Source organism: Leptonychotes weddellii, chromosome 4 (genome assembly GCF_054177405.1).
Source record: "Leptonychotes weddellii isolate Sample4059 chromosome 4, ASM5417740v2, whole genome shotgun sequence".
In the NCBI taxonomy this organism is placed as follows: domain Eukaryota; kingdom Metazoa; phylum Chordata; class Mammalia; order Carnivora; family Phocidae; genus Leptonychotes; species Leptonychotes weddellii.
The window spans coordinates 40595860-40613147 of NC_138372.1; the positions used below are offsets into that span (position 1 = coordinate 40595860).

The window sequence follows — 17288 nt, forward strand, 5'->3', positions numbered from 1 at the left end:
GACATATAATTTGCAAATATTTTCTGGCATTCTGTGGCTTGTCTTTTCACTTTTTTGCTAGTGCCCTTTGAGGCATAAAAGTGTTTTTTTTTTTTTTTAAGATTTTATTTATTTATTTGACAGAGAGAGAGACAGCGAGAGAGGGAACAAGCAGGGGGAGTGGGAGAGGGGGCAGCAGGCTTCCTGCTGAGCAGGGAGCCCGATGCGGGGCTCGATCCTAGGACCTTGGGATCCTGACCTGAGCCGAAGGCAGACGCTTAACGACTGAGCCACCCAGGCACCCCGAGGCATAAAAGTTTTTAGTTTTGATGAGGTACAATATATTTTATTTCTTTTGTTGCTTGTGCTTTTAGTGGCATGTCCAAGAAATCATTGCCAAATTTCATGTCAGGTTTTTTTGCCTGTGTTTTCTTCTAAGAGTTTTATAGTTTTAACTCTTACTGTTACATCTTTGATCTATTTTGAGTTAATTTTTGGATGTGGTATAAGATAAAGGTCTAATTCCATTCTTTTGCATTTGGCCATCTAATTGTCCCAATATTATTTGTTGAAAAGATTATTCTTCCCCCATTAAATGGTCCTGCACACTTGTCAAATATCAATTAGACATGGACACATGGGTTATTTCTGGAATCTCAATTCTATCCCATTAATCTATATGTCTGTCTTTATGCCTATAGCACATTGTCTTGATGAAAGTTCCTTTGTGGTAAGTTTTATTTTATTTTATTTATTTATTTATTTATTTATTTATTTTTAAAGATTTTATTTATTTATTTGAGAGAGAGAGAATGAGAGAGAGCACATGAGAGGGGGGAGGGTCAGAGGGAGAAGCAGGCTCCCTGCTGAGCAGGGAGCCCGATGTGGGACTCGATCCAGGGACTCCAGGATCATGACCTGAGCCGAAGGCAGTCGCTTAACCAACTGAGCCACCCAGGCGCCCTGTGGTAAGTTTTAAAACCAAGTGCAAGTCCCCCAATTTTGTTCTTTTTCAAGATTGTTTTGGCCATTCTGAGTCACTTGCAATTACATATGAATTTTAAAATCAGTTTGTCAATTTCTACAAGGAACTCAGCTGGGCTTCTCATAGGAATTACACTGATTCGCTAAACAGATTTGGGGAATATTACCATCTTGACAATATTACATCTTCTAATCCATGAACATGTTATGTCTGCCTTTCCATTTATTTGAATCTTCTTTCATTTCTTTACCAGTGTTCTGTACTTTTCAGAGTGCATCTTGTACTTCTTTTGCTAAATTTATTCCTAAATATTTTACTCGTTTTGATGCTACTGTAAATGGAGTTTTCTTTTTCTTTTTCTTTTTTTAAGAGTTTATTTATTTATTTGACAGAGAGAGCGAGAGAGCACAAGCAAGAGGAGCAGCAGAGGGAGAGGGAGAAGCAGGCTCCCCGCTGAGGAGGGAGCCTGACGTGGGGCTCGATCCCAGGACCCTGAGATCATGACCTGAGCTGAAGGCAGACGCTTAACCAATTGAGCCACCCAGGCGCCCCAATGGAGTAGTTTTCTTAATTTCACATTTGGATTGATTGTAAATGTATAGAAATACAACTGAATTTTATGAATTGATCTTGTAATCTACAACCTTGCTAAACTTGTGTATTAAATCTAATAGTTTTTTGGTGGATTTCTTAGGATTTTCCACTCACAAGGTCATGTTACGTATGGATAAAGACAGTTTTACTTCTTTCTTTCCAATCTGGACACCTTTTGTTTACTTTTCTTGCCTAATTGCTCTGGCTAGAACCTCCAGTATAGTGTTGAACAGAGATGCAGATGGCAGCCATTGTTGTTTTGTTCCTGATCTTAGGAAGGAAGCATTCAATCCTTCACCATTAAGTATGATGTTTGCTGTGGGGTTTTCATATATGGCTTTTATTATGTTGAGATAGTTTCCTCCTATTATTATGGAGAATGATCAATGTGGTTTGTTTTTTATTCTGTTGATAATGTGTATTGCTTTTATTAACTTTCATGTGTTTTTTTTTTTAAAGATTTTATTTACATATTTGAGAGAGAGAGCAGAGCCAAAGAGAGAGCACAGCTGGGGAGGGAGGGGCAGTAGGAGAGGGAGAAGCAGGCTCCCCGCTGAGCAGGGAGCCCACCGCTGCCGCCACAGGGCTCCATCCCAGGATCCTGAGATCATGACCTGAGCAGAAGGCAGACGCCCAACCTACTGAGCCACCCAAGCACCCCTGACTTTCATATGTTAAACCAATCTTGCATTCTGGGATAAATCACACTTGGTCATGGTGTATGATACTTTATATATGTTACTGGATTCAATTTGCTAATATTTTATTGAAAAACACAGTAATACTATTGGGGAAAGAGAGCAGTTACTTTTATTTTTTTAACATGAAAATGGAATAATTATTAACTAAAATGCTACAAAAATAATGCACTCAATTTTGTATTTTATAAAAGTACATTTAAAAAGGATGAAATATTCTTTTTGCAGCCAAATACCTTCATGTAAAACTAATATATATAGCTTTTCCCCCAGAAATACTTTTTTAAATACCTTAAGATACATTCTAAAACTTAAAAACTTTTAAATATTATTATTATTATTTTAAGTTTTTATTTTAATTCCAGTTAGTTAACATACAGTGTTATATTAGTTTCAGGTGTACAATGTAGTGATTCAACACTTTCCGTACAGTATCCTGTGCTCAACACGATAGGTGCACTCATCAGAGAGGGCACGAGTTAACTAGGTGATGGGGATTAAGAAGAGCAATTATTACTATTTTTCTAAGAAGAGCAAATATTTTTAGAGGAATCTAGATTCTGATTATTTAATGCAAAAAAAAATCAGTATGAAAAATGGAGAAAGCTAGAAGAAGGAAGAGGAAAAGATAGTTTTTAAGTCTAAGGCTCTTCCCACCCTTTACTAAAGACAGTATGTTGCCAAATGGGGAATCATTTAAAAGTTAACGTGGTATCCTCCTTCACTTAAGAAGATGATGCAACTGACCTGATGGTAGTCCAACATTAGAGTTTGGTTATTTTGCCTGCAGCAAGAATGAGTTTTCCTGAGCCCCATGACTAATGAGCAGATCTATTCCCTGGGCATGCAAACTACTTCCACTGCCTCCATTTTGGAAGGCCTTTTACTTGCAGCAGATGAATTATGAATCCAATGTCCACAGCATAAATGCATGCTATCAGGTTGTCAAGTGGAGTGGAGGCTTGGGAGGTAAGGCCAAGGTTTTGACTGCCAAACTGAGGAGTTTTTCTTAATTTGTTAGGCAGTAGGCAGCCATTAAAGGTTTTGAGTCAGGAAATGTCATGATTGAAAGTGTGCTTTAAAAAGATTAAAATGCCATTAGTGTGTTGAACGTAAGAGATTAAATAAGCAGATGTGTGTGGGGCGGAGAATGAAAAGAAGCATGCAGAAGTAAGGAAGATTCTTTAAGATTTGGTGATTGGATTTGATGATCAAGGAAAGGGAAAGACTTCTAGATTTTAAGGCTGGATAATCCGAAGCCAGGATTTGACCAGATGGGAAGATGATGACTTTGGCCTTAGATGGGTTGGTATTTTACTAGGAAAGTTTGCCTGCAGTCTTCTCCAATCATATCACATGTGTACATTGGAAACGAAACGGTTAAAGTTGATAAACATTTACAAGGAAAGGACACTGGGGATATTTAATTTGGAAAGTAAAAAGATTTTACAAAAAGAGACAGGTGAAAGGACCCATTTATTTCTCTGATGACCTAGTTCCTGGCCTTTAACTCAGCAAGCACCTACCCATGACACCATATGCCAGCTGAAGAAAGCAAAATGCATTTCAGGAGAAGTGCCCTCAGCACACGCTCCCATTTTTACCACTGCATTTCATTTTCTTTCTTCCTTTCTTTCTTTCTTTCTTTCTTTCTTTCTTTCTTTCTTTCTTTCTTTCTTCTTTCTTTCTTTCTTTCTTTTTAAGATTTTATTTATTTGTTTGTCAGAGAGAGAGAGAGAGAGAGAGAGCACAAGCAGGGGGAGAGGCAGAGGGAGAGGGAGAAGGAGACTCCCCGCTGAGCAAGGACCCCAATGCGGGGCTCGATCCCAGGACCCTGGGATCCTGACCTGAACTGAAGGCAGACACTCAACCGACTGAGCCACCCAGGCATCCCTGCATTTGATTTTCATCTCCCTGCTCCTGGGTAGCTGGGTCCATATCTTGGTTTGCAAACTGTTCCCTGTACATGGAGGGCAAGGAGAGACTGACAAAAGAGGCGGACCACTCTGTCACCTCATACTGGTAGGTGGCAGTTTTAATGGGCAAAAGAACCTATTTAAATGAGGCTTGTCTGGGGCAGCCACAAGACAAACAGATCTCTGCATCTGTCTGCCAAATCTTAAAAGTCTATGTAGAGGGGGAGGCCCCGCAGGCGAGATGAAGCCGGCAGTAGACGAGATGTTCCCGGAGGGCGCCGGGCCCTACGTGGACCTGGACGAGGCAGGAGGCAGCACGGGGCTCCTGATGGACTTGGCAGCCAACGAGAAGGCAGTTCATGCAGACTTTTTTAATGATTTTGAAGATCTGTTTGATGATGATGATATCCAGTGAGACGCCGTCCAGCGGTGCATGTGGTCATGTGTGTTACGAGGTGGTGTGGCGGAGTTCCTCAGAGGACAATTTCAGATGGTCCTAAAGAACTCGTGGATGTTACTTGAAATTAGGAGATGGTTAACCAAGAAAGAGAAGGATGGTTTTAACTCTCTGCATGAGGCCCGCTTATCTCTGAATGTGAACAATTTTTGTCCTTCAATTAAAAAGCGATGCCATCAAAAAAAAAAAAAAAAGTCTATGTAGAGGCCTTACCAGGGTTCAGTAATGTATACTGTTCAGATGGTCTCAGTATCACATTACTCTCACAAGGCTATGGTGGGGTAGCTTCTAGGATAGGGAAGACAAATGGAATGCATATTCCAAAGACAGGGAAGGGGGTGAGGGGCCTCTGATTGCCCGGGTTCAGCTACTGGGTCAAGTGGCGGTCACATCTTCTCAATGATCTCCACCACATCATATTCAAGTCTTCCATATTTCTTTTATTTATTTATTTTTAAAAAAGATTTTATTCATCCATTTGACAGAGAGAGACACAGCGAGAGAGGGAACACAAGCAGGGGAGTGGGAGAGGGAGAAGCAGGCTTCCTGCTGAGCAGGGAGCCCGATGCGGGGCTCGATCCCAGGACCCTGGGATCATGACCTGAGCCGAAGGCAGACGCTTAACGACTGAGCCACCCAGGCACCCCTAGCCTTCCATATTACTTTTAATCTGCTTGTGGCCTCTTGTCTGTAGTAACATATGATTACCCTTCTTGCATGTTGGCTATCTCTTTCCATGGGCTCAGATTTCAGCAATCTCAGTTTCCAGTAAAAGACTTCCTCTGCTAGTCTAGCTCCTCAGAACCCCAGGGTCTCGGCCAGGAGGTAGAGAGATTTGGGCACTTTATCTTAATTGCATTAGCAGGCTTAATTTCTCCAAAGTCACATTTTATAAGGAATATATAGTCATAATGTGACAGTTTGCCATTCTCTGACTGACTGAAAATTGTAATAAGGGATATGTTTACCTTGATAACAATGTTGAAACTCAGTTGGCGAAAACAGAAAGATGGACTCTCCCTATCTTTAGCTGAAAGATCAAGAGTTGAGGCTTTTAATTCCCTCCGAAACCAGCAGGACACGGCTCTCAGACTTCAGCTTCATTCCAACATGATTTAGAAGTCTGTTTCATTTCCCCAATGTTTACTCACCAGGCTGGATTAATTTTCCAGGGTGTTGTGCTAATTATAGGCTGGTGGAGCTAATGAGCTGAATCAAAATGGCTCCAAGTGAAAAAGTAGCAGAGCACCCTGGGTTCTGCTCTGATGCCGAGCTATTTATAACTTCACAATTGTATGGTTACTATTAATTAGTAAGTATGGCAGTGACCCTCAATTTTAAAAGGCGTCTACACCATCATTTTCTAGTTAATCTTTCCCATCCATCACCGCTTTCATTTTATACGAAGGGTGGAGCTGATGAATTACTTGCCTGAAGTCATGTCTGTGGCAAAGCCAGAATTATACTGTAAACATTAGGAATAATAATAAACATAATCTGTTTGTGGAGTGCTTTGCAGTTTTCAAAAGGTCTTGTCCTTTGTCATTCATTTACACTTCCCTAGCATCCCTAAGGGTTCCCGGTTATTAGTGGTGGGTGGCAGAAGAGAACAGGGTTTGGTTCGCAGCTGTCTTGGTTAAATTTGAACTGAATAAGAATGTAAAGACCCCAAAGTTTTTCAGGAGTCAGAGTCTGAATGGTAGGATCTTTGCTCTCCACCTCTTTCTGTAGGGTTTTCTTGGCCTTTGAATGTTGTGTTAAAAATATGATGTGTTACCCACCAGGCAACATTCAGTCATTTTAATCTTTTGTTTTGTGAGGCTTTAGTCTTGTTCCATCCAAACCTAAAATAGACAAACTCGTAGAATCTAGTACTATTAGAAACTTCAATTTAAGGAAGTTGAGAAAATCCAGAGATTGCTTATGCTAGAATGTTGGCGTAAAACCTCCCAAAAGCAGAGCTGGTTCTAATGATGGCAGTGACCCTTCAGTGAGCCAGTGCACATGTGAGGGAGGAGGGGCAGAGGGAGACGGAGAGAGAATCTCAAGCAGACTCACCACTGAGTGGGGGGCCTGAGCAGGGCTCGATCTCACCACCCTGAGATCATGCCCTGAGCCGAAGCCGAAACTAAGAGTTGAACGCTAAAGTGACTGAGCCACCCAGGGGCCCCCACAGTTGGACGGGTTCTAGAATGTCACAGAGTCTAACACGGTCACCTTACTGATGACTAAACCGAGACTCAGAGAATTAAAGTCACTTTCCAAGTCCCGTGGCTAGTAATTGTTGGAACGGGGGTGGAAAGCTGCTGGGGTTTTGCTCAAGTAGAAAAAGGACCAGACGAGTCAGACTGTCCCTGAAGCAGTCACTTTAGTGTTTGTCACAACACAACTACTGAATTAGCCGCAGAGACCGCAGTTCCCAAAATGTGCTCATAGGTGCTTCTTGACATAGGGCCCTGTGGTTCCGTTCCTTTACCCAGTCAGGAATTCATGAAGCAACAGAGAACCCTGGAGACGCTGGAAAGTCCTTTGGCAAAGAGTTTTGTTTAACCAAGCATTTATCACATTATTTAATCATTTTTTTTCAACTCAGAGAAGACCTAGGAACAGCCTGTGTAACCGGTGTCCCTTAGAACGCGTTGAAGAACAAACAAAAGGTACCTGTTGAAATGGGACGGGGACAAACAGGGTGAAAGCTTCCTGGCGGTTTCTTCTCTACATGTTATTTTAACTTCACCACACCTCGGGTGTAGGTGTTACTGCGCCTACTCACGGATGAGCTCAAGACTCTGGTTGCATGTGACAGATTTGAATTCCGACTTGCTTAGGCGAAAAGGGGTGTCTATTGGTTCATGTAATTGAGAAGCTTGGAACACTGAAACCAGCACGTTCTCTTTCTTGCACCTCTGCTTCCGTCTGTTTGCCAAGTCTGTTTATTCCTTTTACAGACAGATGTCCTCACAAGAATGGAGACATGCCGGTGCACAGCTTCGGGCCATGCCCTGCCTAGGGTACAGCCAGAAAAGAAAGGGTCCCCTGGCCCCCTGCCCGCCCAGCCAGCACCCCTTAGCGGAATCCTAGAAAGGAACTCAGTTGGCCGGTGGGGGTCATGTGCCTGCCCCTCTGCTGTCCATCTTCGTGGCTAGGGAAAGGGGTACTCTGGTTGGCTTAGACTGACTCTCATGCCCTTTCCTATGGACAGGAAGGAAGTGTTCTCAGGAAGAGTCCAGAAAGGGACTCAGACAAAATAATAGTCTGAAAGTTACATAACCTGTCTCAGGTCACATAGCCAGTAAGTGACAGAACTGGGATTTGAACTCAGGTCTAACTCCAAAATCTGTCTATCTGTCTGCCTCTGTGTGTGTATATGTGTGTTTGTATACATATATGTTTTTTTCCTGTATAACTTGTTGTTTCAATAAGATACAATCTCCACTTGTAAGGAAGGAATAGTCTGGTAGGAAAGACACATACCCCTATAGTAATAGTGGTAAACCACGGACATTCAGAGGATGGAGAGACCATATCAAGATCATATCGTAATCTCCAGGCTAAATATTTTGGCATTATGGGCACTTTTGAAGATCTGATGAACCCCGTGAATTTTCTTTTTTATAAAGATTTTATCTATTTATTTGACAGAGAGAGCACACACAAGCAGGGTGAGCGGCAGGCAGAGGGAGAGGGAGAAGCAGCCTCCCTGCTTGAGCAGAGAGCTCCACATGGGGCTTGATCCCAAGACCCCGGGATCATGACCTGAACCGAAGGCAGCCGCTTAACCGACTGAGCCACCCAGGCGCCGCTGAACCCCATGAATTCGTTTTCCCCAACACACACACACACACACACAATTTTGCATGCATTTTTTTATGTGCATTTGGAAGTTGTTCATGGATTCCTGTAAGCTGATCTTTGGTTCTCCAAGGAACTTAAGACTTTGAGTTAATAATTACTGCTTTGAAAATGTACTGATGTAGAAGAACAAGGTCAAAAGATCCGCCCTCGCTGTAGAATGTTGGTATTTCCGGCAGTAAACTGATCCGCCTCAGATGTGGGGCTTTCAGGACCAGCAAGGAGGGCCCCGGAAACCCAAGTCAGACCCATGAAGAGAGAGGACAACCTCAGGAAATACTGTATTCTTTGGAACGAACTTTGGGACATGCTGATAAACAGAAATGGTACTTGTCCAAACGGGGCAATCACAATCAGGGTGGGAGATAGTCTTAAAAGTTACTGCTGCTATTTTTAGTATAAATAATAGAATCAGAACCATCTAACTTGACCTCATTTTAAAGTAAAAAGGGTAAAGAGATTTACTCAAGGACACACAACTGAAGAATATCTGTGACCTAACTAAGCAAGGCTCTTGTCCAATGCTTTCTTCATTCTGTGTCACCACGTAATAACGCCACACGGAGGGAAGAGGATGAATACAAATACTAGCATTCATGTATCGTAACACTCACCCCACTTTCTTATAACTTGTTTTAACTGTTTTCTCTACTAGACTGAAAACTCGGTAAGAGCTGGACCTCTGCTTGCGTCACTGCTCCATTCCCCGGATTTAACTGATGGTAGACGCTCAGGAAACACCTCCCTCCTCTGAATGACTGAAGGATGTCTGCGTACCAGGAACGTCACTACTCCAGTTAGGACACATCCTATGATGTTTAAATATCTCCTGAGGTGGTTTCTGTCATCCTTGCCCTTGCCTTTCTCCCTTGGCACCTTCTGTACTTTCCCAGTCCTCCTGACTCATGCCAGGGAAGCCTCCACCTTCTCCACACTACGAAGGCCCAGGGACTTCTAATTACGGGTTGACTGGCTGATTGAGCCCCAGAAGTGCACTGGTCTCCCACGTTTCCCTGTTGGCTCTCACTGGGAGAATTCCAGACCCTTGGGAAACACTGGCCTGCCGAAGAGAGGACCAGTCCACACTACTGCAGGCACTTTCTCCTCCTCAGGAGATGCCACCACCCAGCCCCAAGGGAGAGGAAACTTTCCTTCACCTCCTTGAAACCCAGACCAACTTTGATAAAAGTTGTTAATTTTTATTAAAGTGTTTGTTAATCCAACCAAATGTTCTTGGTCGCTCAGCAGAATGTAGGAATGGATGCTCTGTTATGTCTCTCAATAGGCAGTTTGTGTCTAATTTATCCAAAGTAAATGTCTGTGTGATGTGCTTTTAATTTACTGAAGAAGGATAGGTGTTCAAACCTTTGCAAACTTACGCCGAAATTAATTTTTTTTTTAAGATTTTTATTTAGGAGCACCTGGGTGGCTCAGTCGTTAAGCGTCTGCCTTCAGCTCGGGTCATGATCCTGGGGTCCTGGGATTGAGCCCCGCGTCGGGCTCCCTGCTACACAGGAAGCTTGCTTCTCCCTCTCCCACTCTCCCTGCTTGTGTTCACTCTCTCGCTCTCTCTCTCTCTCTCTCTAATAAATAAATAAAAATCATTAGATTTTTATTTATTTGACAGAGAGCGAGAACGTGCAGTGGGGAGGGACAGAGGGAGAGAGAGAGAGAAGCAGACTCCCCACTGAGCAGGAAGCCCGATGCAGGGCTCGATCCCAGGCCCCAGAGATCATGACCTGAGCTGAAAGCAGATGCTTAACCAACTGAGCCACCCAGGCACCCCTGAAATTAATTTTTTAAGGCCCACATAGCTGCAGTCGGTCAAATCTTCCTTTAAAACACACTTCCTTTAAAGTATGACTAGCCATGATAAATTATACATTTTTATAAATGTCATCTCTCAGTGTTGTGAAACTCAAAGAGGATGAAAACCACCCAATACCATCTCTATTGTATGAGTTACCTTTAATTCCTATATGGGCTAGGAATAGTTTTGGCTGTAAATAGCAGAAAACTTAACATAAGCGCTTAAAAAAAACAAGTGCTTTCTCATTCAAAGAACATTATGTCTATGGAATCTGCAGGTTTGGTTTTAGTCTGGGAGCCCAATGAACCCACAGCCGGTAGCTCTTCAATTCTCTTGGCCTTTTCCCCATGCGTATTGCATCATGGTTCCAAATGACTGCTGAAGCTCCAGACATCATATTCACATCTGAAATAGGAAGGAAGGGTAAAAGACCCATCTTGTCCTTTGATCAGAAAAGCAAAAAGCTTTTCCTGACCACTATCTACCCGCTACCCTCAAGCAGTTTCATATTTCATTGGCCACTCAGCCTCACTGGAAATTGGGAAAATGAATGCTTAGCTTTTCCAGCTTTCATAGTTGAAGTAGACAAGGGAGAGGTGGTCAGAAATGGTGCTTCGGCCAGCTAACTTGAAGTATTGCCACATTGAAGCTTCCAGTCTGACTCTTAGCTGTTCTGCAGAGCTGGGAGAGAGAGTTGAGGGTCAGTGACAAAATTCAACTTTGTTTTCTCCCCTATGTCTAAAGACTCAACGTAGCGGGATCCCGTCCGGGACGTCTATGAGTCTATTAAGCTGCACAGTCAGTGGGGTGCTGGAGTTGGCTCCTACCATTTTGTAAGAGCCAACTATTAAATTTCTAGGAATGTTTTGAGCCAGCTAATAAATATGGTCATTAAAATTGAATTATATGAACTTATAATTCCATTAAAAGGGTAATAAATACTCAAAAAAACCCTTATCACTTCCTAATATTTTACTACATTTTACTACTCACTATGCTTTTTGAGGTTATGTCTGCTATCTCTGCATGAATGTGCTACTGTGCATTTCCTCCCGTCTGTGTTTAGTGACGGCATGTTGGTAGCTTTGAACAGGCCATGGTGACAGTATTTTCACCGCAGAAACCAGCAAATGCTACAACTCTGTTTTGTTTTTGTTTTGAGAGAGTCCATTGCTAAAGATTTATCAGCACACCATTGTGCACAATCCCAGAAAACATAATTTGGGCAGAGGATGCATGCACATTTCAGGTAAATCGGTAGGCATTTCAAAGCAATTGTCAGATCTCTGCCAAAGATAACATACTCAGCGATGGGGCCCCATGCTTTAAACCAACACAATAAGAACGCATTCTATGGATCGCTTATTCTTTGCAAGAATGCAAAGACAAGTGCCATTTCTTCAGCTCCTGGTACTTAAGAGTCATCCTCAAACAATACTGTTTTTTCCTTCATGGCCACTATCATCCATAATAAACACCCCCTGCTTACCTACTATGGGTTAGATTCTGAGTTTGACCAAGCAGTAGTGAACATGGTCTCTATTCTCAAGGAACTTATGATTAAACTGGAATATGTACAGAAAAAATAAATGCAAGTAGTCTATTCTGAACACCCCATACTTTTTCTTCACAGCATTTATCTTGATTTGTATCTCTCTCTCTCCCTACATATAGGCACACACATATACATATACACATACACACAAATATAATATATACACAAATATACTTGTGTGAACCTTTGTTTAATGCTGTGTCCTCCACTAGATTGTAAATTCCATTGCATCCCTTTTGCTCACAGCTGTGCCCCAGTATCTACAAAGTGCCTAGACGATAGTAAGAGCTTGATTAATGTTTATTGACTGCATAAGTGAATTAATGAAATGCAATGAGTGGCATGAACAATAAGATCTATACAAGGTGAGAGGAAGGAAAAATTACCAGTGACTGGAATGGTTAGGAAATCTTTGAGGAGGTTCTAGAACTTGAATAAGGTCCTGAAGGAAAAGCAGGGCATAAATACGGTACCATGGCACATTCAACACCAGGACTTGTATGGCTGGAGTGAAAAGTTTATTCCTTTTCACTGGAATTGGGGCAAACTCAGTGGAGCTGGTGGGTAAGGTCATCCGGGGTTATAGTCAATTGAACTGTAATGTTCCTTGGACCCAGAGGAGGCAAATGCAATTTGAGAAGCAAATGCAGATTAAGGCTGAGGAGGGAGCTCAAGGTTGAGAGGAAAGAACAATATTTAACTAGTTGACCATCTGCCAGTCTTGCCCTTCTATCCATTCTCCACAAAGAAATCAGAGCAATCTTTTAAAAATATAAATCAACCAATATCTCTGATGAACTTAGATGTAAAAATACCTAACAAAGTGTTAGCTTAGTGAATCCAGCAATGTGCAAAAAAAATTATATACTATAACCAAATAGGGTTTACTCCAGGGATGCAAGGTTGGTTCAATATTTGAAGATCAATGAATGCAACTCATATTAACAGGCTAAAGAGAAAAATTCACATGATTGTATCAATAGATGCAGAAAAAGCATTTGACAAAATTCAATATCCATTCATGAAAATTCTCAGAAAATAGAAATAGAGGGAAACTTCTCAACTTGATAAAGAGCACCTACAAAAAAAAAATTTTACAAGTAACATCATACTTAATGGTGAAAAACTAAATGCTTACCCCCTAAGATTAGGAAAATGGCAAGAGTGCTCACTCTCACCCCTTTTCTTTAACATAGCACTGGAAATCCTAGCCAGCACAATAAGGCAGGAAAAAGAAATAAAAGACATACAGATTGGCAAGGAAGAAATAAAACTGTCTTGATTTGCAGACAACATGATTGTCTATCATGTAGATAAACCCAAGGAATCTACAAAAACCAACCAGCCAAACAAAAAACCTCCAAACAAAACAAAATAAAACAAAACAAATCCCAGTACTGATAAGTTCAGCAAGGTATCAGGTTACAAAATGAACACACATAAAATTCTATATACTAACAAGGAATATGTGGAAACTGAAATTAAAACCACCCTACTATTTATAACAGCTCCTCAGAAAATGACGTACTTATTTATAATCTAAATATAAATCTAACAAAGCATGTACAGGATCTATATGCTAAACATGATAATATGTAGATGAAAGAAATCAAAGCAGATAAATTTCATTTATTATCCATGTGTTGAAACTCAAAGCAGTGAAGATGTCAATTCTCCTCCTTCTACAGGCTTAAGGATCTACAGGCTTAAGGAAACTCCTATCAAAATCCTAACAAGAGTTTTTGTAGATTAGAGAAGCTTATTTTAAAATTTATTTGTCAAGGCAAAGGACCTAGAGCAGCTAAAACAGTTTAGAAAGGAAGAGTAACTTGGGAGGAATCACTCTACTTGATGTTACGTTTACTGCAGAGCTGCGGTAATCAGGACAGTGGGCGCTGGCTGGCAGACAGACACATAGATCAATGACACAGAATAGAGGACCCAGAATTAGACCCACACATATGCCCAACTGATTTTTTACAAAGTTGCAAAAGCAATTCAATGAAGGAAGGTTAGCCTCTTCAAAAAATGCCCAATGCAACTGGACATAAATAGGCAAAAAATAAATGACATAAAATAAAATAAGAAAGAAAAAAAAAGAACTGAGGCATAATCCTCACAGAATTAACTCAAAATATGGCCAAGATTTAAATGTAAACATAAAACCACAAACTTTCAGATAAAACATAGAAAATCTTCAGGACCTAGGATGAAGTGAAGACTCCTTAGCTTGACACCAACAGCCAATCCAAAAAGGGAAAAATGATAAACTGGACATCATCAAAATTAAATACTTCTGCTCTGTGAAGACTCTGTTTAGAAGATGAAAAGATAAGCCACAGATTGGGAGAAAATATTTGCAAGGGGCTTCTTCCTACAATATACAAAGACCACTCAGAATTCAACAGTAAAACTCAACAAATGATCCAATTAGAAAATGGGCAAAACTACACATAGAGACACTTTACTGAAATACAAGTGACAAGTAATGACAAAAAAGATGTTCAACATCACTTGCGACTGGGTAAATGTAAATTAAATCCACAAATAATAAATTGGCTTACCATACAGTGCAACAATTGTACCCTTGGACATTTATTCCAGAGAAATGAAAACATATGCTCATGTGGAAACCTGCACACAAATGTTCATATCATTCATAATTGCTAAAACTGGAAAGAACCCAGATGTCCTTCAACGGATGATAAGCTGTGGTCCATATATGCCAGGGAATATTACGCCACAGTAGAGAGGAATGAACTCTTGACATGGGCAACAAGTTAAATGATCTCAAGGGAATCACACTGAGGGCAAAAAGCCAATTTCAAAAGATTGCATACTGTAGGATTCCATTTATGTAATATTCTCGAAATGTTGTGATTATAGAGATGGAAAACAGATAAGTGGTTGCCAGGCTTAGCGCTTGTGGGGAGAGGGTAGCTGTGGCTACAAAGGGGCAACACAAGGGAACAGCTTTGCATCTTCATTGTGGTGGTCGCTGTGCAAAGGTACATGGTGTAAAATCGACTTGAACAATTATCTGTAGATGTGCACATGAGCACACACACACATGCAAAGGGGAGTACATGTATCCTGAGGAAATCCAGATAAGTTCTGTGGATTGTAGCAATGTCCATTTCACGGGGGTGTTATTGTACCGTGGGTCTATAAATGCTCATGCTGGGGAAGGAGGGGTGCAGGGTTCTTGAGAACTGTCTGTACTTTTTTTGTGCGACTTCCTGTGGATCTATAATTATTTCAAAATAAAAAGATAAAAAAAGTCAGTTGGATCATATCAGATTTCTTACTTGTATTCATTAGAAGGCTTTCCATCACAGTTATAAGAAAATCTAAGTTCCTTACCATATGTCACCTGCTCCCTGCTTCTTTCTCTGACCTCATTGCACTTTTCATCTTACTAGTTGAGCTGAAGCCATGTTAAGTCTTCCCTTGCACACCCCGTGCTCTTTGTGCTTGTTCACATCTCTGAGATGGTTCACTTGCTCTTTCCTTCCTGAAAAACTCTTCCCCTACGTCATCTGCAAGTCCTGTCATCCCCTCAGTGTCACCTCCTCAGAGAAGCTTCCCTTTAGCCCCATCTGAGCATTCCCATCCAGCCCGTTATTCTCCATCTCACCACACAGCTTACTCTTGCTGGCACTAGCCAGCATCCGAGTTTCCCATGCATCTTTGTTCGTCATCTGTCTTCCTCCATCAGAATGTAGACTCCATTACAACCAGGACCCTCCTGTCTTAGCCACAACATTCTCTCTTGTGGTTTAGACCGTGCCTGGTGCTCAACTCCAAGGGACAACCCCCACTTGCCACACACCCATGATAAGTAACACCTCTCTTCCTCCTTTGGGTTCTGAATAATTTCAAGAAATACAATAAAAGGGTAAAGAGAAGTGAAAATGCCACCTCTATTATTGACAGGGGCTAGTTTGGAAGCATAGCTCAGGCAATGCTAACTGGTGATGGAATGAGGTGGCCTTACCCTTTGGGTCCCAGTCAGCTCTGGACTGGGTTAGCCTGTCCTTCTCCTACACTTGGAGTATAGGTGGATGCTAAATCTTTTGTGAATGAAAGAGGGAAGAAATGAGGGCTGTGATGAATTCCTGAGTCATCTCTCGTATTAGGTTTGGGAATCAGGCACAGAGGTAGGCCTGGGATTTCATGGTACAGGGCTCGGATAGAAAATATATATATAAGGAGGGTTGGAGACATAGGTAGGGGGCAGCCTGTGGGAAATCTCAAATGCTAGGCCAAGGCATTGGGAAGCTGTTCAAGGTGAAGTAGGGCATGCTTGCACATTTTTTTTTTAAAGATTTTATTTATTTATTTACTAGAGAGAGAGAGACAGAAAGAGCACAAGCAGGGGAAGCTGCAGGCAGAGGGAGAAGCAGGCTCCCAGCTGAGCAAGGAGCCTGATGTGGGACTTGATCCCAGGACCCTGGGATCATGACCTGAGCCGAAGGTAGCTGCTTAACTGATTGAGCCATCCAGGCGTCCCTGCTTGTACATTTTTTAAATCCACCTTCATCTGCTCATTTACCTAGGTGTTGTTTTCATTATTTGGGGGAGGTGTGAATAATTGCTTCTTCTGTGACTAAGCTCACTTCTGTACTCAATGCAGATACAGTATTAAGCAATCCATCAGCCTTAATGGAGTGTATGTTTTTACCTCAACTCTCTTGTCTCAAAAATAATAAAGTCACACCTAATATGCCTACTTGTCAGCTACTATAAGGTGCTATATTACTCAGAAATTGAATTTTAAAAAAAATTCACGATTTACAAACCAGCACCACAGCATTTCCTTTCATGGGAAATGGAAGTTCTGGGGAGCCAAACAGATTTGCCTGGAGCAGGATAGCTGTAACTATGAGTAAGAGACGAGAACGGTAGAATGTCAGCAGAGTCAGAGGAAAGGAATACAGATTAGGTGGAAGACGGGCCATACAAAAGTCTGAGGGATAAGTAACACCCTAATCTAGCGAAAAGAAAACCTTAAGAAAGATGAGGAGATGTCTGTCTTCTGATCCATCGCCACCACAACCACCACCAAAGGACCATGTTGACCCACTGTTGCTCAACAAATACAACCAACTTTCTCTTGATGGTTTCTCTGTTATTTCTTCAGGGGTGTGTGTGTGTGTGTGAGAGAGAGAGAGACAGAGAGAGAGACAGAGAGAGACAGATAGGCCCTGGGGGATAGAGGAGTGGAAGCTGCTGTATGAGAAAACCAGATAGAGTGTTTCGGAATCATTTTAGGATTCCGAAGAGCTGTCATAGGTCACTAACAACAGCTTGGTGTCACCAGCTAGCTTTTCTCCTTGTTTTCCTGTGGAAGAGACTCAAGCCCCAGAGCAGCATGAAAGGAGGGAAAGGACACAGGTTTTTACTTACTTCAGAATTTTGCTTACTGCCTACTTATAGAAA

At 41.7% G+C, this 17288-nt stretch overlaps 1 protein-coding gene across 1 annotated transcript; it reads left to right on the forward strand.

The window, feature by feature from the left end:
• Nucleotides 1-4397: 4397 nt before the first annotated feature.
• Nucleotides 4398-4823, forward strand: LOC145721099 (COP9 signalosome complex subunit 9). The gene has a single exon (XM_081817185.1). It carries the CDS (start codon nt 4414-4416, stop codon nt 4585-4587), a length of 174 nt encoding a protein of 57 aa, XP_081673311.1. The 5' UTR covers nt 4398-4413; the 3' UTR covers nt 4588-4823.
• The last annotated feature ends 12465 nt before the right edge of the window (nt 4824-17288 follow it).

What these genes read in the sequence shown, in the direction of transcription:
- LOC145721099 (XM_081817185.1), top strand. Translation starts at nt 4,414, where the DNA reads ATGAAGCCGGCAGTAGACGAGATGTTCCCGGAGGGCGCCGGGCCCTAC.